General features: G+C 36.3%; 2 protein-coding genes across 6 annotated transcripts in view; both read right to left on the reverse strand.

The window, feature by feature from the left end:
* Positions 1-27,678, reverse strand: part of SH3GL2 (SH3 domain containing GRB2 like 2, endophilin A1) — a 796,347-nt gene that overhangs the window by 398,875 nt on the left and 369,794 nt on the right. The gene's annotated exons all lie outside the window — the stretch shown is intronic.
* CNTLN (centlein) overlaps positions 1-27,678 on the reverse strand; it is a 373,184-nt gene that overhangs the window by 95,653 nt on the left and 249,853 nt on the right. For 3 of the 5 annotated variants that reach the window (XM_050761625.1, XM_050761628.1, XM_050761624.1), the window contains 3 exons: positions 25,294-25,385; positions 18,501-19,036; positions 4,004-4,184 (listed from right to left, as the gene is read on the reverse strand). In XM_050761625.1, the coding sequence (XP_050617582.1) occupies positions 4,004-4,184; positions 18,501-19,036; positions 25,294-25,385 (809 nt within the window). The remainder of the gene's footprint in view (positions 1-4,003; positions 4,185-18,500; positions 19,037-25,293; positions 25,386-27,678) is intronic. The other 2 variants (XM_050761626.1, XM_050761627.1) reach the window with 1 other exon arrangement.

Below are 27,678 nucleotides of genomic sequence, written 5' to 3' on the forward strand. Positions count from 1 at the left end.
ATTCATCTCACTCTATGGCTTGTCTTTTCATCTTCTATGTAGTGTCTTTTGAAGAGCAAAAGTTCTTAATTTTAATGAAGTCGAATTTACTGACGTTTTCTTTTATGGATCGTGCTTTTGGTATGTCTAAAAACTCTTCACTCAGCTCTAAGACTTGAAGATTTTCTCTTACATTTCTTTCTGAAAGTTTTATGATTTAATATTCTACATTTATATGTGATCCACCTCAAATTAACTTTTGCATAAAGTGTAAAGTGTAGGTATAGGTTCCTTTATTTTTTGCACAGAAATATCCATTTGTTCCAGCGCCATTTTTGGAAAACATTATCCTTCCTTTGCACCTTTGTCAAAAATCAGTTGTTCATACTTGTGTGGATCCATTTCAAGATTCTCTGTTCCATTATGTGAATAATAATGGTGGGTGTATGGTGCCATCAGTCTTGACATCTGAATCAATTTTGGGTGATAAAGATTAATGCCACTACCTGTGGGGCAAACATAGTTATTTAATTTTTCAGTCCTAAAATTTAGATTTGGGTATTTTTATATCTTCTACCTATTTGCTGAGACTTTCTAATTCTTTATTGGGATATTCTATTGCTTTTTGTTTTAGGCCTATTTTGTTTTGTTTAGGCCTGTCCATAATTGCTTGTTGAAGCATTTTGATGGCAGCAACTTTAATATACTTGTCACATGCAGATGCCTCCTAACATACAATGGGTATCCATTATTACATCCTGATAAACTCATTAAGTTGAAAACATCATAAATAAAAAATGCATTTAATACATCTAACCTACCAAACATCATAGCTTAGCCTAGCCTACTCAGAACACTTACATTAGCCTATACCTGGGCAAAATCATCTAACACAAAGCTTATTTTATAATAAGGTATTGAATATGTCATGTAATTTATTTATTGAATATTGTCCTGAAAGTGATAAAAAGAACCGTTGTACGGGTACTCAATGTACAGTTTCTACTGAACATGTATCAATTTCACACCAACATAAAGTAGAAAAGTTTTAACTCAAACCATTGTAGTGAGTTGGCGACTGTGTGTAACTCCGACATCTGTCATCCTGCTGTTGGCTTCTGTTGATTGTCTTTTCTTGTTATAGTTAAGGTTTTCCTGGATCTTGGTATAAGGTGTGATTTTCAACTGTATCCTGGACATTTTGGCTATTATATTTCAAGGTTCTGCATCTTACCTGAATCTTATTTGAAAAGGCCTCATCTGACACCACACTGATGGGGCAAGGAGCACACCATCTAATTACTGCCAGTTGGAAGTGGCAGTCTTAGTTGACAAACTGGTTGGGGAGGGCCACCTCATTACTGCTTGGTGGAGGCAGAACTTCAGGCTACCCAATAGGCATCTGCTGATACCATCATGGCTGGATAATGGAGGGGGACCTCGTTAATGTTCCCCAGTAGGCTTCCACTGACATCATGGGGAGGGGGTTGGGGCTTGTTAGGTGTGAGTGGTAATTAAATTCCCCATCTCTGCACTTGGCCTCTGAAATTATCTTGCTCAGAAGCGAAAGGCATTTCATGCTGAATGGAGATGGATATCCAGGTTCCCTATGTGATATCCAGTGACATGGAAAGGAGGGAGCCAGCAGTTCTTAACCTTTTTGGCACCAAAAACCAGTTTTGTGGAAAAACATTTTTGCATGGATGGGGGTGGAGGGGGTTGGGGAGGTGGAGATGGTTTCGGGATGAAATTGTTCTACCTCAGATCATCAGGCATTACATTATCACAAGGAGCGGCAACCTAGATCCCTTGCATGCACAGATCACAATAGGGTTCATGCTCATGTGAGAGTCTAATGCCTCCGCTGATCTAACGGGAGGCAGAGCTCAGGCCATAACAATGGCTCACCCACCTCTCACCTTCTGCTGTGTGAGTCATTTCCTAGCAGGCCACAACAGGTACCAGTCTGCAGCCCAGGGGTTGGGGATCCCAGGAGGAGGTCATTATCACTAGCTCCACACTTGGTCTTCTCTGGCATCACTCTGATAGGAGGAGGAGAGGTGAAGAGTATCTACTTATTGCCAGGTAAGAGTGGGAATCTAAGTTCCCATTAGGTCTTTACAGATGGGGCTGGAAACAGGGTTGCAATTTTTTCTGTGGTGTTTGCCTGGAGTAGGACACTTAACTGTGTAAGCTTCTCTGTCTTGCTAGGCTGGCCTTTTCCAGGTGACTTGGCTAAAAGAAGGGTTTTATCTGGGGCATGTATTGTCTGACCTACTGGGGTTTCTAGGTTGGGGATTTCAAGTATCCAGGCCAGGATACATGAAGCAAAATGAAAACCCAGAGAACTCACCACCATGTTGTTCCTTGAGTGATGAGGTACCTAGCTGGTCTGCTGCCTTCTCTCCACCTTTCAGCATCTTCTTCTTGTTTTATATTAATTTTGGTTAATAGAGTCACTATCAAAATCTCAAAAAAAGTTTTTGTAGAACTTAAGCTGATTTTAAATTCATTTTGAAGAGTAAAGGACCAAGAAGAGACTCTTGATGAACAAGAAGGTAGGAAACTTGTTCAACAAGCAATCAAGACTACTAAAATGAAACTAAGACAGCATGATACTGACACATTTACTGAAGGAATAGAAGAAAAAGCCTAGATAAATATCCCTATGTTTATGTACATTTGATTTACAATAAAGGTGGCACCTTTGAAGAAAGCAAGGAAAAAGTTCATGACAAACATTGGGGAAAAATTGGTAAAATTAATCCCTATCTTACATCACATGAAAAACATCAACACTAGACATTGATGTGAAAATCAAAACAGAAAAATATAGGAAAAGATAACATGAAAGGTCATATAGGATATATCTATGTTACAGTAAGCAATGCATTATACAGAACACAAAATGTGCTATTCATCAACAAAAAATTGGTAAGTTTGGCCACTTTAGAATTGAGATGCTATATTCTTCAGAAGACTCCAGAAAGAAGAGTAAAAAGGCACACCATGGAGTAGGAAAAGATATCTACAATACATAACTAACAAAAGGCTCATATATAGCATATATAAAAATTTCTAAGCCAGTAAGAAAAATACAGATAACTCATTTGGAAAATGGGCAGAGACTTGAAGACACAATTTACTAAAGAATTCCAAATGGCCAATAACCATGAGAAAGTACTGAACATCGTATTAGTAATCACAGAAACTTAAACGCACAATGATATACCTCAACATACACAAAAAAGTAGCTGAAATGAGAAAGATTAACCTATCAAGTGTCAATGAAGAGCAGCAAAAATTTCTATAAAATCTATTTATCAATCAAGCAGCAGGCATTCAGCATATATTCTTGGTCTGTACTTCATTCTGGTAGTAACTAAAGAAGACCTTTCCTCCAAAGTGCTGGCAAGAGCTCAAAAAATAAATGTTTTTGAATTATGTTTTAAAAGAATCTTATAGGTTAATTCAAAGACAACCTAATTTTTACAACAAAATAAAAATGAACTTTCCTTAATTTTTCACTGATTTATGCTAAATAGGTAAACATTTGGTGTCATGTTGTATCAGTAGTAGGAATTACTGGAAAAGTTGTATTAGAACTTCAATTTTTCAAAATTTAAAATACATTGAGAAGTTAGCTAAAATAAGTAATTTAAAGATTTAATCAGACTAAATGACTTTATCATTGCAAAGACTAATATACAAAAAGAAGTTTCCTCACTTGGAATATTTCATATACCTGAAAACAATAATGAGCTTATTAACCACGTTTTTGCTGAGATATAAATATCTTAAGAATTATAATAATAGTATTTATTTTCATTTTTGTCTATGAAAAAGCTAACAAACAAGTACCTGAAAATTGTTTAAAAGTGAATATTTTCACTGTATACTTCAAAGAAGACTTAACTTTTAAGAATTCAAATTAAATCAATAGTAACTTTTATTTACTTAAGTTATAAAGCATAAGATAAAATTTAAAACATAGCATACAATTAAGCAAAATTGTGTCATTTACCGTTGGGGTCTTGCCATCTATATTTAAATATGTCTGTACTATTTCTTTTCCTTTTGTTTGGCTGTCTTCTGTTGGATCACTTTCTTTCTGGTCTTTTCCATCTTCTGTAGGACTTATTTTCCGGGATGTTTCTACAATAATTGTTCCCAAAGTTTGAGAGGTCTGTGCTTCAGAATCACTGCTTTTCAGAAAAAAGTAGGGACATAAAACCCAAGAATAAAAGTTGTTACATGTGCTTGTCTTAAGTTCAAGACCAAATAATATTTTAGGATAGACTGTATATAAAGCTGCAAGTTTAATGTGGGCATTTACTGGTTCTCAATGTAAAAGGGAAAATCAGTCTAAATATATTGTACAAAATTAAAGAATTCCATCAAGAAAACAGATTATCTAATTTCAAATCCCTACCAACATCATTTCTATAGTACTTCTACCAAGTGTTAACTCAGGAAGCATTTGCTATAACACTTCCAAGGTTGGAGCATGCATTACTTTCCCAACATGGCCAGAAAAGTTTAATATTTCTAACAAAGTTTTTCCTTCACCTGAAACAAAATTTGACTCTCTGAAGCTTTCACCCACTGATTCTAGTTCTACCCCTTATGGCTATTTATCATTCAATAAAATACTTCTTAAGCACCAACTATGGGCCCAGGCACTTTTTTTTTTTTTTTTAAAGACAGAATCTCGCTGTGTCACCCAGGCTGGAGTGCAGTGGCGTGATTTCAGCTCACTGCAACCTCGGCCTCCTGGGTTCACGCCATTCTCCAGCCACAGCCTCCCCAGTAGCTGGGATTACAGGCGCCCGCCACCACGCCCGGCTAATTTTTTAGTAGAGACGGGGTTTCACTGTGCTAGCCAGGATGCTCTCAATCTCCTGACCTCGTGATCCGCCCACTTCAGCTTCCCAAAGTGCTGGGATTACAGGCGTGAGCCACTGCACCCAGCCAGGCCCAGGCACTTTTGTTGGCATAAAGGCTAAGGTAGTAGTGAACAAAGTAGAAAAAAAATCCCTTCCCTCATGTAACCTTTATCCTGGTAAGGGTAGAGGGACAGGAAACAAGAATAAGGAGTAAAATACATAGTATGTTAATAGTGATGTGTTAAAGAGAAAAAAATAAACAAAAATCAACAAGGGTAGGAGACAGGAAGTGTTGAGATTGTGTGGAACATATAAGTAAGTCCCTTTCCCGCATGGATGAGCTTTTAACTATTTAGACATTGTTATACGCTGCTTGAGATACCATGAAGAATAACATCCCTAGCTTGTTCAAATGTTCCTAACATATATATTTTTGAGATGCCTTATCTCCCTGGTCAATCTTTTTTTTTTTTTTTTTTGAGATAGAGTCTCACTCTGTTGTACCCAGGCTGGAGTGCAGTTGCACGATCTTGGCTCACTGCAACCTCCGCCTCCAGGGTTCAAGCGATTCTCCTGCCTCAGCCTCCCGAGTAGCTGGGATTATAGGTACCCGCCACCATGTCTGGCTAATTTTTTGTATTTTTAGTAGAGATGGGGTTTCACCGTGTTGGTCAGGCTGGTCTCGAACTCCTGATCTCAGGTAATCCACCTGCCTCAGCCTCCCAAAGTGCTGGAATTATAGGCATGAGCCACCACGCCTGGCCTCCCTGGTCACTCTTGAATGTGTTTCAGCTCATCATGATGGAGCATCATGTCCAGAATTCAGTTTCATATTCCTGGGGCACTATGAGAGATACTGAGTAACACTCTTGGTAGATGCAGACTAAAAGTGTGTAAGCTTCTTTAGCATGTACATCATGCTACAGACTCAACTAAGATTTAACAAAACCACCTAAAGTATTTCAAATAAGATTTAACAAAATCACCCAGACAACTATCAAAGCCACATATTTCTCCCATTGTACAGTGCAACTGGTATTTTACAGCCAAGTAAACTATCCTGTAGGTATTTGTGTAAATATATTCCCAGTCTATTGAGATCTTTGGGGATCTTGATTCTATTGTGTAACATATTTTACATCCCTTTCAACATCATGTTAATCACAATTTGATAAACATGCTTCAATGGAATTTAGATGTTCTGTATTTAGTGTAATTCTACTTTAAAAGGTTATTGGTTAGTCTGATAAGAATTTCCCTTGAAGAACCCATACTGGGTTTGAGAAATCACTATTTCTTTTAAGAAATATTCATAAAGTATTCTTTGATAATGTCCTAGAACCTTATTTAGGATTTATTTCAAAAACATCAACTGTAGAATTATCCTTGTGTTTTTAATATCACAACTACACTTTTCTGTTTTCCATATTCTCATACCACTTGGGTTCTCCTTCAAAATACCAATAGCAATTGATCAAATCTACAAGTTATTTCAATATCCTAGAATTCATTATTTCTGAATCAGAATACTATAATTTGCTTACATGTTCTACTATAATTGTTTACCTCTTTTTGTGTTCTATTCCTCTTTTTTGTTTGGCCAAAACTTAGCAGAAATTCAATATGTAATGCCCAAAATGGTATGAAAGGTGTCATAAAAAGCAGTATATTTCATAATAAGACACTCTCAAAACAAACTATTTAGATTTGATTGGAGAGCCCTTGTTGGGGGGTAGGCAGGGGCAGCAGCAGGGAGGCATGTCTCTTAGTGATGGGGCAGAGTGCTTCCTTCTCTTTATAATTCTTTATTCATTCATTATTCAAAAAAACATTTATTGAATGGCTACTATGCCCTATGCATGTGAAAGAATTGATGAACAAATTCTACAAATAAGTTTCCAGTCTATCCACGAAGAAAACAATAAGCACAATAAATCTGAAATATGATATAGTATGTTATAAATTATTAAGTGCGACTGGGGAAAAAATGAGCAAGAGGAAGGAATCCAAATTATGGGAGGTAAAATGGCAGCAGGCTAAAATCTGAAATAGATTGATCATTAGTAATACTGAAGCAAAAACTTAGAGGAGAGGGAGTTGGTTGTTTTACATATGTGGCTAAATACATTCCAGGCAGAAGACACCATCAAACTCAAATCCCTAAGGCAGAAGTTCCTGCTTTCAGGGAGCAACAATCAGTCCACTGTGGGTAGAACACAGTAAATATGGACTAAAGACAAGGTTGAAAGCAGAGAGGGTGGTTAGGAAAGTTCTTTTCATATTCCAGGCAACTGATGATAGATAAAAGAGTGATGACAACCAAACTGATAAGAAATGGTCAACTTCTGGATATTTTTCTAAAGAAATCCACCAAGATTTCCTGATAGAGTAGATGTAATGACTGACAGAAAGACCGGAATCAAAGATGGTATCAAGCTTTTGGTCAGTGCAACTGTAAAGATAGAATTATCATTAGTGAGAAAGAGGAAGACAGCAGATGAAATAGGCTTGGTGGGATAAAGCCCAGGAGTTTGTATTAGGCTATTTGATATCCAAGTATGATGGTAAGTTGACAGTTAACTTCACATGTCTAAAATTCAGAGCCTGACCAACATGGAGAAATCCCATCTCTACTAAAAATACAAAATTAGCCGGGCATGGTGGCGCATGCCTGTAATCCCAGCTACTCTGGAGAATCGCTTGAACCCAGGGGGCAGAGGCTGCAGTGAGCTGAGATTGCAACATTGCACTCCAGCCAGGGCAACAAGAGCAAAACTCCATTTCAAAAAATAAAAATAGTAATAATAAGATAAAATTCAGAAGTGAGGTCTAGAATGGATACATACATTTTGGGGTGCCTGGAATATAGGTGGTAACAATGATGTTAATAAATACTATGAGATCACAAAACAATGAGTGTAGGTTTTAACGTGTCCTCCAAAGTTCACATCTTGGAAACATAATCCTCAACGCAACAGTGTTGGGAGGTGGAATCTAGTAAGAGGTGATTAGATCATAAGGCCTCATGAATGATTTAATGTTATCATGGGAGTGAGTTTGTTATAAGAATAGGCTTGTTATAAAAGCAAATGTGGTCCCCTCTTGCTCTATCAGGCTCCTTGCCCTTCCACCTTCAGCCATGATAACACAGCTAGAAGACCCTCACCAAATGTGGTGCTCTCAACCTTGGACTTCTCAGCTTCCGGAACTGTAAGAAATAAATTTCCTTTCATTATAAGTTGCCCAGTCTGTGGTATTTTTTTTGTGTTGTTACAGCAACACAAAATGTCCACTGACTGAAGACAATATGAGGGAATGAGGGGGAATGCCACAAAACTAACAAATGACACTGAGGTTAAATATCAGTAAGAAGAAGAAAATAAAGAGTATGGTATGGCAAACTATAATAACAAGAGGTATAAATCAACTGTGTCAAATGCTGCTGAGAAGTCAAGTAAGGTGGGGACTGAGAATCCACCTTTGAATTTGGCAAAGTGGTAGTGACCCTCAAAATAATTGTTTTAGGCTGGGCGCAGTGGCTTGCGCCTGTAATCCCAGCACTTTGGGAGGCTGAGGTGGGCAGACTGCGTGAGGTCAGGAGTTCAAGACCAGCCTGGCTAACATGGTTAAACCCTATTTCTACTAAAAATACAAAAATTAGCTGAGGGTGGTGGCGCAAACCTGTAGTCCCAGCTACTCGGGAGGCTGAGGTAGGAGAATCATTTGAGCCCAGGAGGCAGAGGCTGCAGTGAGCCAAGGTCACACCACTGTACTCCAGCCTGGGAGACAGAGCAAGACTGTCTCCAAAAAAAAAAAAAAAAAAAAAAATTTGTTTCAGAGGGATGATGAAGGGATGAATGGAATTTGAAACAAGGATTGTATACAACTTTTTAAAATTTCACTGTCAAGGACAGCAAATATGGAGGACTACTAGGTAAAGGGGAACTAACAGGTATATAATGAATTCTCTGGTTTCCAAACATGGTCCTCCTAATTTTACCTCAATAATTGGGATAATTGCTCTGGCTAATACTGTAGCTCCTTTTGACAGTTTTTATTTCAGTATGGGGAATCCAAAATGGCCAGGGTACAATCTCAACTTATACCTCTATAGACCATAATTGTGTTCCCTCAGAGAACTTTCCTATCTTGGGCATCAGGACTCTCAAATCCCCTAGCCCAAGGTCATACTAATGAGAAGCAAAAATTCCTCCAGTGGGTTATTTGGTTAAATAATTACAGAGGCCACTCCAACGTAAATACTTTATTCCTGGAACTATGCATTCTTGGAGATAAAATAATAAACTGTCAGTTTAAGGCATATATTCTAACTTCAATATTGTCTACTAGCTGGTGCCATAATGGAGCCTACTGATCATCTACTGTCCTATACAGCCAGTTGCCTTTGAATAATGAAATATATGGTAATACCAGTGAATTCGAAGACACAGAGCATTGTCATACATCCCTTGCCATAAAATGTGTCTTTTAGCTGGGCTTGGTGGCTCATACCTGTAATTCCAGCACTTTGCAAGGCCAAGGTGGGTGAATCACCTGAGGTCAGGAGTTTATGACCAGTCTGGCCAAAATAGTGAAACCCCATCTCTATTAAAAAAAAAAAAAAAAAAATCAGCCGGGTGTGGTGGCATACACCTCTAGTCCCAGCAACTTGGGAGGCTGAAGCACGAGAATCGCTTGAACCCGGGAAGCAGAGGTTGCAGTGAGCCAAGATCGCACCACTGCACTCCAGTCTGGGCAACAGAGCGAGACTCTGTCTTAAACTGAAAAGAAAATGTGTCTTTCAGTCTGTTTCTCTCGGAAAACCATGACGAGGCCACCTCCCTACCTCCCAGTCCTACCCACAAGGTTGAGATCAAGGTTGAGCAAGTGCATCCAAGGAGGCAATTTTCTGCAATATCATAGGGATATATAAGTCATTTTGTAAATCTAAGAATGGTGATATTGGTAAAAATACAATAGACAAACCCATACCTAAAATATTTGAACTATTGTAAAAAAGAAATTGATGCCTCCTCCATGATGGAAGAGGCCTACTGTAATCAACCTGACACCAAGAGACTAGTTGGTTTCCTCAGGAGAATGAAGCTTTGTTTGGGATTTTGAACTGGCCTCTTCTGTCAACAGGCTGATTCAACAGTGCCAGTAGCCCAGTTGCCAGATAAGTTTTGGTGAAGGAAAGTCAATTTTGTTCAAAAGCTTGGAAGGAAAAATTGGAAAATTAGTGGCAGGACACCTGTGCGGTGTAGAAGCTATACCTGTTGCCATAGCCACTTTGTTCATGAGCCCATTAAGCAAGCCCTCAGATAGCTGTGAAATAGGCAAGATCCATACCATGGGTCATTTTGTTCACAGAATGGGCTTTGTGTGTATCTCTTCCAAAAGGTCCACCCGCCGACCTCCCCCTTGACCTCCGTGCCACCAATCTTCTGCCAACCTCCCCACAGACCTCCCTGCCACCAATCTTCCAACTTTTCTTTCTAAGTTTTTGATATACTGAAAAATGCCTCCTTTGATGCACTCTCTCAACATTGATCTCAACCTTCACTACTTTCTTTGCAGTGGGAGTGGGAGGTAGAGAGGTGGATTAGTCAGTGTTTTTCTGGAGAAACAGAACCAACAGGATGTATGCATGTATGTATGTATTTTTAGGAATTGGTTCACATGACTGTGGAGGCTGGGAAGTCCAAATCTACAGTATGGTCCAGTAGGCTAGAAACTCAGGAGAACTAATGGTATAGCTTCAGTCCAAATGCTAGCAGGTGGACACCCAGGAAAGTAAATTTTCTAGTTCTAGTGTGAAGTCTGGCAGGCTAGAGATCCAGGAGAACTGATGGTACAGGTTAAATCTGAAGGCAGTTTTCTGGAGAATTCCCTCTTGCTCACAGAGGCCATTCTTTGTATTATATTCAGGTCTTCAATAGACTAAATGAGGTTCATCTCCATTCTGGAGGACAATGTGCTTTATCCGAAGCTCACTGATTTAAATGTTAACCTCATCCAAAAACACATAACAAGTTGATACATGAAATTAACCAACAGAGGGGGCTACTGTCCCTATAACTCAGTTTATTTTCACAGTGTCATCCCCTCCAGGTGGGACTTAGTTCATCAGGGAAGTTCTGGTCTTTTGGTATATACAGATCGTAGAAGAACTACATTTTTCTTTTCTCAGGATACCAATTTTCTCTCTCTTGATACGATGCAAGTCATACAGCTGCTGATGGCTGTCCCGACCTGTTCATATTTTGGGTTTGTCATCAATTCTATTATAGATGCTATCCTTGAGATTTTGGCTATGCCTTCCTATTTGTTTTGTTTATTTTGATGGGGGATTTGTGGAAATAAAATATCCACCACTGCCGCAGCCTCTTCCAAGTAGTACTAGCTTTTTAAATAGAAAACAGCTGTCAACAGAAATCGCATAGCCTTAGGTGTCTACATGTGGTTCTTGTCATGCTTGTCAGGGATTCCATATACCATGTCTGTCTGCTACAAACATATTCATAATCTTTGGTTCACTGAGTCATCTCCTCAAACCATTAATATTTCCTGTCCATAGCACTGCCCATTTTCTATTGATGTGTCTTTTTATATGACAATTTGTAAGTGATCTTAAAATCTTCTGGATATTAGTCCTTTACCTTCTTTATGTGTTGTAAATACCTTTTCCTGGTTAGTCATTTGACTTTTAACTCTTTTTATATATCTGTTATTATATAGATGTTTAAAGTTCTATTAACATTTTTTCATATCTGGCTCTGTATTTTCATCTCTTGCTTAAGTATACTTCCTAGAGATGCTCCAAAGTTATAAACAAAGTAATCTTGTAATTTCTTGTAATACTTTAAAAATTTTCATTGTTTCATTAAACCTCGAATCCAGGCCAAGCACGGTGGCTTGCACCTGTAATCCAAATACTTTCTAAGGTCAAGGCAGGAGGATCACTTGAGACCAGAAGTTCAAAACTAGCCTGGGCAATGTAGCAAGACCTCATCTCTACAAAAAATTTGAAAAATTAGCCAGGCATGGTAGCACATGCCTGTAGTCTCAGCTCCTAAGGAGACTGAGGTAGAAGGTAGCTTGAGCCCAGGAAGTCGAGGATGCAGTGAGCCATGATTGTGCCACAGCACTCCAGCCTGGGAAACAGAGCATGACTCCATGTCATAAAAAAAAAAAAAATCTCCATATGGATTTTGCTTTAATGTACCATACTATATTAGGTAGTCAGACAATGAATATTGTTTAATGATTCAAGAAATGTATTTGTTCACTTATTCTTCACAGTCTGCTATGTATATAGTCTAGTCCTCCATCAAAAACTTAACAACATGAAAGGAACTCCACTACTTTATCCTCAGATGCAGTGTCAAGAGACTAACAATATGCAAAGTTCTATGGAATCTAGATCTACAGTAACCTAGGAATCAAATGCTATGAACCTAAAGCAAGATTGCTATTTTGAGAAAGTATAGACAAACCTATTTTTGATCAATGTAGTGGAGAACACAGCAGAATCAGGACTTCGATGAGGATCAAATGAATGTACAGGTCATTAAAAAATAGCAATATAAAAATTTCCAAGATTAAAAATCTTTGCAATCATAAAACTAATAGTTCTACTAACTCCATGGAAAAAAATCTGGGTACAATTAAAATCAGCTTGAAAGACAAATAATTTTAGCTGAAACAAGTTTATGAAGAGATGTTCATGGAACCTTTGTGTGTGGAATCTATAAACAGGAACAAAATGCAGGCCTAAAAAAGACCTGTATTCACAATTTGAAAAATAATTCTTTATTCAATGTGAGACTATACTGTTTGATTGCAGAATTTTTCATATTCTTAACCACAATTGGAAATGAATGAATTAACATATACATTTCACATATACATACAAATATCCTGAGGATGGGGTAAGGGGTGTTTCAGATAGCCAAAGAAAATGATTCCTTGTAATAATAATAAACATACAGTACTGAACATGTTTTAGGTGCTATTTTAATGTTGTATCCTATTTCTTTCTCACAACGTATCTATGAATATGATCCTATCATTATGCCTATGTTATGGATAATGAAATTGAGGCGTAGACAGGTCAAATAGCATGCCTATGGTCACACAGCTAGAGGATGAGAAGATTTGAACAAAAGCAGTTTGATAACAGATTCCATGTTCCTAATCCCTAGGATATACTCTAAATAATGGTAGAGTTGGCCGGGCACAGTGGCTCACACCTGTAATCCCAACATTTTGGGAGGCCAAGGCAGGCAGATCACGAGGTCAGGAGTTCAAGACCAGCCTGGCCAACATGGTGAAACCTCATCTCTACTGAAGATACAAAAAATTAGCCAGGCATTGTGGTGCGCACCTGTAATACCAGCTACTCGGGAGGCTGAGGCAGGAGAATTGCTTGAACCCGGGAGGTGGAGATTGCAGTGAGCTGAGACTGAGCCATTGCACTCCAGCCTGGGTGATGGGGCAAGACTCTACCTCTAAATAAATAAATAAATAAATAAAGGTAGGGTTGTGTTGGGGAGAAAAAATATGTTTCTTTTATCCAATTTATGTTCTTGGCTGAGACACTGTAAAAAATGCAGATTAGCAAAAGAAAAGCAAGCAAATTTATTTAATGTAAGTTTTACATGACAAGGGAGCCTTCATAAGGAAATGAGGACCCAAAAAATGGTTACATGTAAGGTTTGATGAAAAACAGAAAGTCACGGGAAAATGTGGTAAGACAAAAGAGTATGAGCTAAGCATAGTAAACTGGGGGACACTTAGCATGTCTGTTCATTCAGATTCATCTTGGTGTTCCTCTGTCTTTTGAGATAAGGACGTTCCTTTCCTCTGGTATAAGGAAGCCACCTCTCATGTGAGGATCTTATAATCTGTTTTAGGGGAGAAGGTCACAGAGTCATTCTTGCACCTGCCATTTTTCAAATTCCTTCAACTATATTTTGGGAGGAGTATGTCCTGAACGCCATCAGTTGTTATCATCTTTTTACAAAAGGTGGTAATGTGAGTGAATATACTGCTTTATAAAATGGGAGAAGATGGAAAGGGCTTTAAGACTAAGGTTGAAAACTTTAAGGATCAAAATGCCATATTCCTGAAGCAAAAAGAAAAGTCAAAGAGCATCAGTTTCTTGTAAAATAATTTTGAATGAGAATAAAATGCACTAGTAGGGAGAGACTGAAGTCAGATAGGCTAAACACACAGAATCAAGGAAGTTTATGTTGTGTTTGGGAAATGTGACCAGGCAATTAAAGAAATAATGATAAGAGAAAATAGAAGTAGAAAGTATAACTGTAGGGATGGAAAAAAATGATTTTCCTTCTACCTAAGTTCTCGTTTGAGACCCCTGTAACAAAAGACAGATTAACAAGGGAAAAACAAGTAAGTTAATTAACATGTGTATCACACATATAATAAATACGTGGGACCACCTGGAAGTGAGTAGCTCAAAGAGGTGGCTTAGAACTCCAGTTTATATAGCATCTTCAGCAAAGAACAACTATTTAAATAAGTGATAACGGAAAGGAAAGGACTTGCGTCCCAAGGGGCAGCAAATTGTAGGAAGGCAAATATGTGGAAAACTAATGGTAGATGAAGGCTAGTTGGTAAAATGTGTTATGTAGCTTCCTCTGGAGCTATCTCCAGGCTCATTAGGGACTCAAGTTGTATCCAGTGATTAGCTTTTATCCCTTTTTGGCAGAGAGGGGAGAATGAATACCTTTGCAAATGTATGTACTGCTTTTAGTGGGAGATAAGAGAGCTTTTCTTGTAACTGCTTTTTCCGAACTGGCTTCAGTTTGAAATAATCCTTATGCCCAAATTGCTTATTTTGGCATGGCACATTTTGCAACCCTTTATAATCTACTCAACACATTCTTATTTCTCTGCTTTTGAAACCATGCCTCAAAGAGTTAAAGAAACCAATGATAAACAGAAATTCTTGAGTTTGCAGGATGGCAGATTAAAAAAGAAACAACTTAATGAAACTCCCTCTGCTTATGAGATAAAAGAACTAGCTGAAATCAGTTGGAACCAATGTGGTTGACTGGAGTCTGCACAGAACGAGCTTGCTGATGTCACAGTCTGAAATTCCACTGCATGTTTATACGATCCCAGAATTGCACATGCAACTTACAGCATGAAGAGATAACTGCTCAAGGACTTTGCAGATCTCCCCTTTCCTTTCACCCATCACCTATTAATCTCAGAATTCCCCCTCCCCCCATCACTTTCTAAAAATACTGCTTTGAAGCCAGCCTGGAAGACAGATTTTAGCTTGACACTCCTGTCTCCTTGTGAGTCAACTTGTAATATAAAGCTTTTCTTTTCTCAAAAACCCAATGTCATAGTATTGACTTCTAGCATAAGGCAACAAGCCCCTTTTATTCAATAACACTCCAAACTTCACTTCTCTTTAATTTGCTTGGAATACTGAAATTCTGTTTTTCTTCTTGAAGATACAAACAACTCCCCCTGATAAAACCCATCACTGAAAAGGCATGCTCTTGTCAATACTATTCAACTATGGAAAATAAATACTGATAAGGTGATAATCATACAATATAGTATTTTATATATACTAAATTATATATATACATATTAAGTTCTATTTTTTTCAATATCCAAGTAACTCTTATATTTTTGTCTCTAAAAATCTAAAAGAAAGAATCTTCTGAAGTCCCTAAAGCTCTACTGCAAGAATTTCTAGCCGTTTGAGAATTATTTGCAGCTAAGGGACTCTTGAAGGTATTCTGTCAGGCAGGAAATGTAACACTAATCACAGTATAAAATTGAGTTTTACTGCTAAGTAACATAAATGACAATCCTATATTTTAAGAGATATTGTATGATATGTCTCTCAAAATATGTGACCTTGTGCACATGCACTAATGTCAGAGGTGTTTGAAACAGAGCAACTCCATTTTGAATAGGGGCTGGGTAAACTAAGGCTCAGTTCTGCCGGGAGGCATTCCCAGTAGATTAGGCAATCTAAGTCACAGGATGAGATAGGAGGTCAGCACAAGATACAGGTGATAAAGACCATGCTGATGAAACAGCCTTCAGTAAAGAAGTTGGCTAAACCCACCAAAACCAAGACAGTGATCAGAGTGACCTCTGGTCATCCTCGCTGCTATACTCCCACCAGTGCCATGACAATTTACCTATGCCATGGCAACGTCAGTAAGGTACTCTATATGGTCTAAAAAGGGGAGGCATGAATAATCCACTCCTTGTTTAGCATATAGTCAAGAAATAACCATAAAAATGGGCAACCGGCAGCCCTTGGGGACTGGTCTGCCTATGGAGTAGCCATTCTTTTACTCCTTTACTTTCTTAATAAATTTGCTTTCACTCTACTCTATGGACTTGCCTCAAATTCTTTCTTGTGTGAGATCCAAGAACCCTCTCTTGGGATCTGAATTGGGACCTCTTTCTGGTAATACTAATATGATAAAATTAAAAGTGTGTATTAGCAAATTACCTAACTATTGCTTATTTATTCATACATACATATTTGCACGTAAGTAAATGGCACCACTTTATTATGAATAGTGTGGTAGTACCAAGTGGTTAAGATAGAATTAGTAGCTAGCACTAGACTTTCCTTGAAGATATAGACAATGCTTAGTGGGTGTGAAGTAACTTTTTACCTCTAATTGCCATTGAGAGAAGGAAAGAACAACCTGGGTAACACCGAAATGGGAATGCAGATTTGGTCCTTTGGCCTTTCCTTCATAAATATGTTTTCTGAGTTTCTTTAACTGCCTGAGGACAAGGGGCTTGAGTACATGATGTTTAAAAACAGTGTTTTTCAAACTTGTCTGCACATTGGATTCAACAGGGAAACTTGAAAAAATACTTAGGCCTGTATCCCACTCCAAAGGTTATAATTTAATTCGTCTGGGGTGTGACCTAACCTTTGGAATTTTTATAAGACCACCAGGTGCTTCTAATATGCAAACAAGTTTGGGGACCACATTTTAAGGTAATTTTCAGTTCTATGTCTGTGATTAGGAAAAGTATCCGGAGACATTCCAAATTTAAAACAGAATCACTATTAGGGATTTAAAAGCAAAACAAAATAAAAAACTAGGGAAAATCAAAGGACATATGTCATTATAAAACACAGCAGAATTTTTAAAATTATGACAAATTGAGCAATGTGTTAGCAATTATGGCAATACTGAACTTCCCTACTGTCTATATGTAAAAAAGAGGTGTTCTATCATTCGTCTTTGTGGTTTTGTTACAAGAAAGGGGTCCTGATCCAGACTCCAAGAGAGGGTTCTTGGATCTCGCACAAAAAAGAATTCAGGGCAAATCCACAGTGCAAAGTGTAAGCAAGTTTTTTAAGAAAGTAAATTTCTAATTTTTCCTAAATTAGAAAAATATAATTTTAGTAGTCATGTGGTCCTCAGTTTATAAGTAAGCCATAAAAGAATGGCTACTCCATAGACAGAGCAGCCCCGAGGGGTGCTGGTTGCCCATTTTTATGGTTGTTTCTTGATGATATGCTAAACTAGGGGTGTATTATTCATGCTTCCCCTTTTTAGACCATATAGGGTAACTTGCTGATGTCGCCATGGTATTTGTAAACTGTCATGGCACTGGTGCAAGTGTAGTAGTGGAGACAACCAGAGATCCCTCTTGTGGCCGCCTTGGTTTTGGTGGGTTTTGGCCGACTCCTCTACCACAACCTGTTTTATCAGCAAGGTCTTTAAGACCTGTGTTTTGTACTGACCTATGTCATCCTATGACTTAGAATGCCTTAACCATCTGGAAATGCAGCCCGGTAGGTTTCAGCCTCATTTTACCCAGCTCCTATTTAAGATGGAGTTGCTCTGGTTCACACGCCTCTGACAGTTTTACTGATGTGTTTCAAGTGCATATATGAATGTACAGGAGTAAGAGAAAGAAGCATTATAGATTTTTAGTATCCTCCTGTTGTTGTTCACTAGGGGTACATATCTTAAGACTAGGAATCTGTAGAGCTATAACTTTAAAGAACTAATATTTAACTACCTTTCAATTAAAGTTAGTACAATGACTTTGCATAATACATACATAAAATAATTAGTGAAGATGGTTCTTAATTTAAAGGATGTTAAACAGCTTGTAGACATCTGGTAACAAGCTGAAATGGGTCATTCAAAATTTATCTAACTAAATTAAGGGGGAAAATTGTTTCTCCTCCCAGGTTGGCATGTCACAAGATAACTAAACCGACTTAGTAGGCTTGCCTGGGAATCCTTAGCTGTCAGTGGTGAATATGCAAAGGGCCAGCAAATTAAATCAACCTGCCAAACTGTCAATTTCAAGCCTCATGACTGCATGAAAATAGCATCACTGGAAGAAATCAAGCATTGCCTTCTTTTGGGTTTCCTGGCACCTATTCAAATACTCATGCAGTTGTGGCTAATTTTGCATGCAAATTTCAGTCAATAAGCTCAGAACAAGACCTCCCAAGATATTTCAAAGGATCTGACAGTATTTTTTCTGAATACCAAATCGACAGTAGTTGAAATTCAATATCCATTTGCTAGTGCTTTACATATGCACAGTGTCCCCACCACAGAGCTAAGTTAATGAGAGCCTTACCTGCTTTCACTCACATCCTCCCAGCCGTCCTTGCTGAGGTTCTCAAACACATTGCTCATAACCTTGATGGAGTGATTGAGAACAGTGTGGTGACGACCCACAGAGCAATTTTTCTTGGCAGCTTTAAATTTAACCTTGGTCATAGTTGTCTTACAATCATATCGTCCAGATCTCACTTTCGTGGTAGCCGTCTCGGATTTAGCTTTGTCTGCTGACTGGTGTGATTTCTCCATTGGGTTGATCAGCTCTTCATTTTCATTTCTCAATGCATTAGCTTCTGCCACTTGTCTCTTCAGGAAAGTTACTTCTCTCTCCAGCTCACTGATTTTTACTTGAAGTTCAGTATTTTCTTTTTCTACATCTTTACTCCCCTTTATTATCTGTTCTAGCTCTTTTTCTCTGGTCTCAGTATCTTCTTGTTGCTGTTTTAAGAGGGATTTCAGAAAATCATTTTCTTTCATTAATTTTTTATTCCCTTCTTTCAATTTTCTCGACCTTTTCTCAAAAGATTTCAGCCGATTTTCCAACTCAATGACCTAAAGAGAAAAGTTTATTCTTTCAAGAATCCAAAACCATAATCTACTATACTTTATTATCATTTCTAACTTATGAAATAAAAATTACATTTAGCACAAGGACAAAACAAATCTAAAGTACTTGATTTCTAGATAATTCTAAGGCGGTATAGATGAATACATTCAAAAATGCAATAATATATCTGTTGAATAAAGGACAGATGGTAAAAGAAGGTAAAATTCTACACAGTGACAGAACTAAGTATGCTAATAAACTGCAGTGTCTTCTGAGATCATAAGTGCCGTGGCTATATATTCTATTCATTGTGGAAAAAATATTACAGAGAAAAATAACATACACAAAAAGGCAAAAAGTAGACACATAAACTGTATTAATAAATAAACTTTTTTCAATATTCAACAATCACATGAAAAAGGAATGACAATACAAAGTAATCTACTGAGGCTGCTTTTTTCCTAAATTAGAAAAATGTAATTTTAGTAGTCATGTGGTCCTCAGTTTATGTGATAAAGGAACAGTTTACCAAAATAATAAAGTCTAGCAATTTTAAATTACAATGATTTCAAGATTGCGTATAAATTAAAATTTTACCATTTATTTCAATAAACAATGCTTGTGTTGTAGGACATAGCAATGGTAACACACACTTCCTAATCTTAAGGAATTTCAAAATCATTGGGAAAGACAGACATTTGCATAAATAAACCTAATAAAGGATATAATCTAAGTGTCATAAGTGTGGGCAATTAATTCCAATTCTTAAGTTCAAATATTTCATGGAGGAGTTGACTTACATTTAGATCTTATTAATAATAAGCATTATTGTTTGTAAAGTACATTCTACTATTTACAAAATAGTTTCAAAAACACGATCAACGTGATCGCTTCTGGCCATCTCAAAACATGAGGTATGTGGAACTAACAATTATCTTTCCAGACAGGAAAAAGAGGTTCTGAAAACTTAAATTTCACAGAGGTAAACCTTTCTGGGATTGAACTGGGATCCAAATTCAGGATTTTGTGCCCCTCCCACTATTCAACAAGGCATATGAGAAAGAAGAATTACTCAGATATGTATGGAAAATGAACAAAGATTTGGACTCAAGAAAAAACTGGAGACAAGCAAAACAATCTAAATGACTGAAAAAGTATATGAACTCATTTTTACTTGTAAAACAAAATTCTTCAGAGAAACATGTTTGATACACTGACAACTCCAATGATCTGACTACTTTTGTCCCTCACAAAATTCATTATGTTGAAACCTGATCACTAGTGTGATGGCATGATGAGGTGGAGCCTTTGGAAGGTGATTGGATCATGAGGGTGGGGCCCTCATGAATGGGATTAGTGGTATTAAAAGAGACCTCAAGGTGAGGACACAGCAAGAAGGCACCATCTACGAACCAGAAAGAGAGATCTTACAAGACACTGAATCTTGGATCTTGGACAGTTGGATCTTGGACAACAAGTTTCTATTGTTTATAATCCTCTCGGTTTTAGTATTTTTTATAGCCAACTGAAGAGACTAAGACAATAACCAATGATTCAAAATAATAATTTTCCAGAAATATACAAGATAAAACATACATATTCTTAACACTTTCCAGTTTACGAAACTTTACTTATAATAGTGAAGATGTAAATTGTTTCCTAAACATGAGTTTCAGTCATGTCTGATTTACATATCCTTCTATATTATCTTTTTTTTTTTTTTAACGTTCAACCCCTTTCATTTAAATCAACATTAATTTACTAAGTGACTATACTATCCTGGGGCATGGGTATTTCTCAACACAGTATGAAGAATCTCACCTAATTTCAATCACTTCTATTCCATGGTATGATATATTAACCTACTATTGGACATATGTCCTTAAAGGACCTACTCATGACCTGGAATAAAGGTATCTGAAAATTTTTGTCTCAAACTATTGTAGACTTCTGCATATTTCTGTGAAAGAGATTGTATTGTTCCTTCTCAATGTAAACACTTTACTGGGGAGCTGATTAATGTGACAAAAAATACAGTGTTCAAGAAAAAAATCTATGCCAGAATCCTTTTCACTTTTTCCAAATCACTCTACTTCTAAATTTTATTGAAGGATTTTTAATCACTGCCCAAATCAGTATACTTTTCATAAATATATTTTAAAATACTTTTGCATATTAGATTCCAAAGGGGAGTGAGTAAAATATACTGTATTCTTTAAATACATATTTGATGCAAGTAAACAATTACACTTTCTTTGAGTCAAGATCTCACTTTATTGCCCAGGCTGGAGTGCAGTGGTCCGATCATGGTTCACTTCAGCCTTGACCTCCTGGGCTCAAGTGATCCTCCCACCTTAGCCTCCAAAGGAGCTGGGACCAGAGGCATGTACCATCACACCTGGCTAACTTTTTATTTTTTGTAGAGACAGGGTCTCATTGTGTTGCCTTGACTGGTCCACACTTTTTTTTAAAAAGTGACTTTGGTGGTACAAAAATATTAATAAGAAGCAGTGTGTTTTAGGGGAAATAGAATTTTGAATCAGGTCTATATCTCACTTCCAACTCTACTTGCTTTAGTTGGTAAAATATTAAAGGTATTTTACCTTTAGTTTCCTCATCTGTGAAATGAGGATAGTAATACCTATACCTTACAGTTTTGTTGGGAGTATTAAATGTGATCATAAACCATAATTCCTGACAGACAGTAAGTAGTAAACAATTTACTATCATTATCATTATTACTGTTTTCTATTATCATTCACCTTAACATCTATCTAATAAAACTGCTGTAACTAAAATATAATTACTTGTGATGAATATTCTGAATTAGCCATTAAATCAGCTGTATATTTCAATTCAATTAAAATATGTTACAAATAAATATAACTAATAAACATCTTAAATTTGAGATTCCAATTCTGGAAATTAGCATTTTTTTTCTTTTGACTAAAATCCACTTAAGTTTGGGGACAACTCATTAACATTTTACATACGTTGGGGCTCAGAATACAACACACCAAAATATGCCACTTTGGCTTGCCAAGTACCTTGAACTGAAGGTCACTGGAAGTGCCTCAGAAGCAAGATCTCCTGCCCTCCTGTCACCCGCCCCATTTTCTCCCATAAAGTAAGTCACATCAAACATAATTCCTCTTCCCTAAGGCAGGTCATACAAACTAGAACTCTTCTCCCCAAAAGCAAGCCGTAAAACCAAGAAAGGTAACTTTCTCCCTTCTCAGTTCTCCCTTGAAGACTTTCATTCCAGAGGGGTCCTGTCCCATACCCGGGAAGGAAGGAAGTCTACACAGAGGGCAAGAAGAATCTGAGCAGATAGGCCTTGCTTGGTTTGCCCCTCCTTAGCCTATTACCATAGACATACCCTTTTGTATAGATACATTTCTACATGGCTATCCTTTCTTTATTGAACCTAAGCGCATAAATAGACAGTTTTCTCTGGGTCTTTGTTTTTGAAGCCTCCTGTGGCACATAAAACTTTGATTAAATAAATGTTATGTATTTCTCGTGTTAAACTGCCTTTTATTATAGGAGTGTCAACTGTGGCCCTTATGATAGATGAGGAAAGATGCCACAACTTTCCACCTCTATATACATACCAATTGAAGATGTCTGTGGTTTTAAGGTCTGTTAACTGCATAATGTGAATGTATGTTTAATCATGAGAACTGGTCAAAATTATTTGAGTTTAAAATGGAGGACAAATAACAAAACAGAGACACTACTTCTAAACATTTTGAAAAGGGAAAATCCATAGCACTTATTAAAGTGTTATTCAAGGTATACTCAAAAATTGTTAAACTGATTTTAATCCTTCAAAAATAGAAAAGTAAATTTTAATACATATTTGAGAATGAAAGTCTGGGCAACTGTTAAAAGTATTCAATTTGTGGATTATAATTCAGCTCAAGCCCACGTTTTCTTATAGTATTGAACATTTAAAATAATATACCAAATAGATGGCTCTTTTCAGGCCAGGTGCGGTGGCTCATGCCTGTAATCCCAGCACTTTGAGAGGCTGAGACAGGCGGATTACTTGAACTCAGGAGTTCAAGACCAGCCTGGCCAACATGGTGAAACCCCACCTCTACAAAAAACACAAAAATTAGCCAGGCATGGTGGCACACGCCTGTAGTCCCAGTTACTTGGGAGACTGAGGCATGAGAATTGCTTGAACCTGGGAGGCGGAGGTTGCAGTGAGCCAGCATTGCCCACTGCACTCCATCCTGGGCGACAGAGCAAGACCCTGTCCCCCCCACCCCCCAAAAAAAGAGGCTCTTTCCAAAACTGAAATAAAATACCTGACATTATGAAGCTATGAAGAGTGTAGTTTGCTAGGTTTGCCATAACAAAGTATAACAGAGTAGGTGACTTAAACAACAGAAATTTATTTTCTCACATTCCTGGAGTCTAGAAGTCCAAGATCAAGGTGTTAGCAGGGTTGGTTTCTTCTGAGGCCTTTCTCCTTGGCTTGTAAATGGCTATTTTTCCCTGTGTCTTCACATGGACTTCCCTCTGTATTTGTCTGTATTCTAATTTCCTTTTTTTAAATAAAGACACCAGTCATGTTGAATTAGGGCTGACCCTAATAGCCTTATTTTAACTTAATTACCTCTTTAAGGACCCTATCTCCAAATGAATGTAAACATTCTGAGATAATACAGCTTAGGACTCTTAATATATATAAATGTGGGGGGTAGATCACAATTCTGCCAATAACAATGTGAAATGTTAATATATTATTTTTAAAATAATCTGCTCATATGTTTCATTTCTACTGTATACAAATATTGTTTTCACCTTATTACTGTTTTTTAAATTTATTTTGAGTGAGTTTCATATATAACCTTTTAAAATAATGAAACTCAAACATGAGGAATTAACTTGTGATTGATAAAACTACATTAGGTAAATATAAAAAATAGTATACTAATGAAAATAATTTATATTGGCTGTTCAGGTCTTAAAATGGATGTCTGGATCTACTATTGTAGCATTCATTTATGGCAGATGGAATGAAATATGGCTTTCTTTAGGGTTTCTACCCTAAGGCAAGAAAAAGTAGCATAGTATTACATATCCATAGATACAAAAAATCATATAAAACCTGGCAAATAAAAATATTATTCTGAAAAAAAGATGATAAGCTAGTGTGAACTGTATGACATCCTACCTGGTAGTGCATAGATTAATTCAATTAATCATTTTACCTAAAGACAAATAAATGTAAGCATTTCTAGTTCTCTGTGTTACTATGTTAACTTGATATGTGTCATTCAGTAATAATGAGATGACAGCTTTTGTGACCTGACAAGTTGTTAGAAGTATGAACAATCACATCATCTGCTGTAAATCACTAGATTTCCTACAAGTCAATTCAGAGATGTAACGAAATATAAGCAACTATGTTAATATTTTTGTTTATATATTTGTACATTTTTAGAGTTATCTAAGTATTAAGGTTTTGTAAAAAACTAAAATCAATCTAACGCAGCCAAATGACAATCACTTACAAGAACAAACTATTTAAAGATTATTTTCTTTATAACAAAGTGTTAATAATTAGATCCACTTAACTGAACTTGATAACAATGTATTTACTTATAAAAATACAAATTAAGTATAAAATTATAAAAGTAAATGTTAATATTTTAAAACGGTATTTTACTATTAATGATAGACATGTTATAACATGACTATAAGGTTTACATGGATGGTCTTACTAAAACATAAAAAGCTGTACTAAATTATATTGGTATAATTTTTTATCTAAAATGAGACGAGCCATGTACATTTTCATGTTTAACATTAAAACTATAAACATATTACCATTTTACTGAGGTAAAGCTATAACTATGCTCAGTGTTTTAGTTCAAATATTACAAATCTCTATATTTGTGGAAGTATAGCAGTCTTATTAAAATATATTTTAAACTTAAACTGAGTTATAACTAACAAGCACATATAGTCTACATTTCTACAATTTCTATTTTTTTCATTGTCTCCATTTCACCTTTTGAAAATAATTTTAATCTACGTCAATGGAAGCACAAGTGTTTACACATTTATTTCACTAACATTGATTTTTTTTTTACCCCATTTTGGCAAGCCAATGATTTTGAATTATGAATTTAAATTAAGGATTCACACAAGGTTTACATTCATAAGCCCTCGTTTTAAAATATAATCCTTTACGTTAAAATTCAGATTTAACTTGCTCAGCTCAATATCTTAAAGATTAGACTACCTTCTGCAATGTCTGCTCCAACATTTCTTTTCCATTCTTCTCTGGAGTACTCCTCTTGACCTCATCATCTTCACCAGATCTAAAGAGCTGTTCTGGTAGAGAATAAATAATATATTATGATACCACGTGTGCTGCTGAAATACTGTCCTGTCATTTTAAGGAAAAGCGTTCTATGGTTTTTCAATTGTGAATAATCTAGGGTATTTTCTTGTCAAGTATTTGACCAGTAACTAAACAATGACCCTTTTCAAGATTTTTAGTCACACAATTAAGTATCTTTGTAGTGTCACTTTTTTTTTTTTTTTTTTTGCAGTGTAAGATTTTTCAAAAGTACAATAGATCTTCAGGTTAACAATGCTACACTTTTATTCCTATTTTCATTCTTTTGTAGACTATTCCCCCTTTGCCTTAAAAGCAGAATTCATTGCCTTTTTATCTACACAGTCACTACTAGTTTTGTTCTCTGGATCTTGTTCCCTGCCAGGAGGATCACAGTGATTGCTGAACAAAGCAAACAGTAACAGAATTAGGGTGGACTGAAATCGTAACACCCCCTACCACAACCTTTTTTTCAAGTGAAAGATCATGCACTGGGCAAGGTAAACCATACAAATAACTCTTCTAGAAATACTGTGACTTCATAACAAATAGAAAGCTAGGTATATGGGTGAGGTTATAGCTACAAATCATTCCTACACTAGCTATACATTTGACTACCAAAACCTTTTCAACCAAGCCAAAACCTACAAGTAACTTAACAACCTTAAAGAAAAAATGAAATAATAAAACTTCAGTTAATACTAAAACCAAAATATATCAAATCCTATAAATAACTTTTTTCTGCAATCTTTTACTTTGTATTCTTCTTTAGATAAATTACTATGACAAATTTTACTAACATTTTCTTAGTGAATTACTTTTGGAATATAACATTTCTTAAGGAATAAAAGGGGGACAAAAAAGAATATATAAAACTAAAAGGATATATATCTGTGTTAGCCTGAGATGATTTTGCTTTAAAGTATGCTTGGCTGCTGTAGGTCAGTATAAAATTTTGATTTCTCAACAAAGGAAAAAGAAAAGAATATTATTCTCTGTAGAGTAGAAATCCTCCTGGTATAAACAGTGACTAACAAGTTTGTTAGAGTGAATTAGGCATTTCTTTTGTCTTTGAAAAATGACATACCCAATTAAAACTTCTGTACTTATGAAATAAACAGAACACTATCCTAAGGATAATAAAAGCTAGGATAGGTAGAATTTGTCACCTGGGGAATAAGTACCTTTACCTTGATAATAATCTATCAGTTCCTAAGTTTCTTCTTCTAGTCCCCTAACACCATGGTGCTGAATTCATTTACAGCAATCTTTCAGCAATATAGAAATAATATGCAAATACAATTCATCCTTTGTAGTCATTTAAATATCTGATATACTTCTGAGTGAAATATTTAATCTTAAAAATAATAGTTCTATATTCAAACAGCATGGGATGCCAACAATAGCTAAATACTTCCAATAAAATAAATGGTGAAGACTGATTTAAAAATGAATCTGTCTGCTGCTTATTTGCTCCTGGATGTGTGCAAGGTCCACTGGTGGATTGTCTAACCATGTTCACCTGTACTTATCTGCTGAAGTTTGTTTCTTCCCATCACAGGTTTATACAGAACGCTCAAGAAGCTAAGCTCATGCCATGGAAAGAAATGAGGATCCAATTTTCTGGCCCTTGATTCTCTTTCTCTTCAAGGATCTCAGGATTTGGGAAATAAACCAAGAAGACCTAGTTAGAAATACACACTCCTATTTCTTTCCTATGGTAGACATGTGAGCATATGCTTCACTTTACTGGAGATTTAATTTCAATACTTTAGTTTTAAATGCTTTACATTCATTCTAATTTATATTCTTTCTCAGGAGTTCCTTCTCTCCATTTTTTCTTTTTTGCATTAACTTTTAATTTTGCTTACTCATAGTTATTTAAGCTTATTATATTCTATTTTCTACATTTTTTCTTTTAATCTTCTTGGCTTAAATAATATAAAGTTTTCTGCAATCTTTTACTTTGTATTCTTCTTTTAGACTCTTTCTTTTAATTAATTTAACAAATGATTTTAAAAATCTATTATCATTGTTTTTTCCCTGATCTTAATATGAAGCTTCGTACACAAACTTTCTTAAAGGTCTGTTTGTGATTATATCAATTTGAGAGATTTAGAAAGGAAAATAGTTATCAACTTATTGTATTGGCAATTTCCTAAAGAATACTGCTATTTTTATTTCACTTTTAGGAAAAGAAAATGAGAATCATAGTGGGTAGGTTTTACTTCAGAAGGTACTTGTGATACAATAAGAAACATATACAGTCGTTTCTGTTGCAGGGAC

Source organism: Macaca thibetana, chromosome 15, assembly GCF_024542745.1.
Source record: "Macaca thibetana thibetana isolate TM-01 chromosome 15, ASM2454274v1, whole genome shotgun sequence".
NCBI lineage: Eukaryota > Metazoa > Chordata > Mammalia > Primates > Cercopithecidae > Macaca > Macaca thibetana.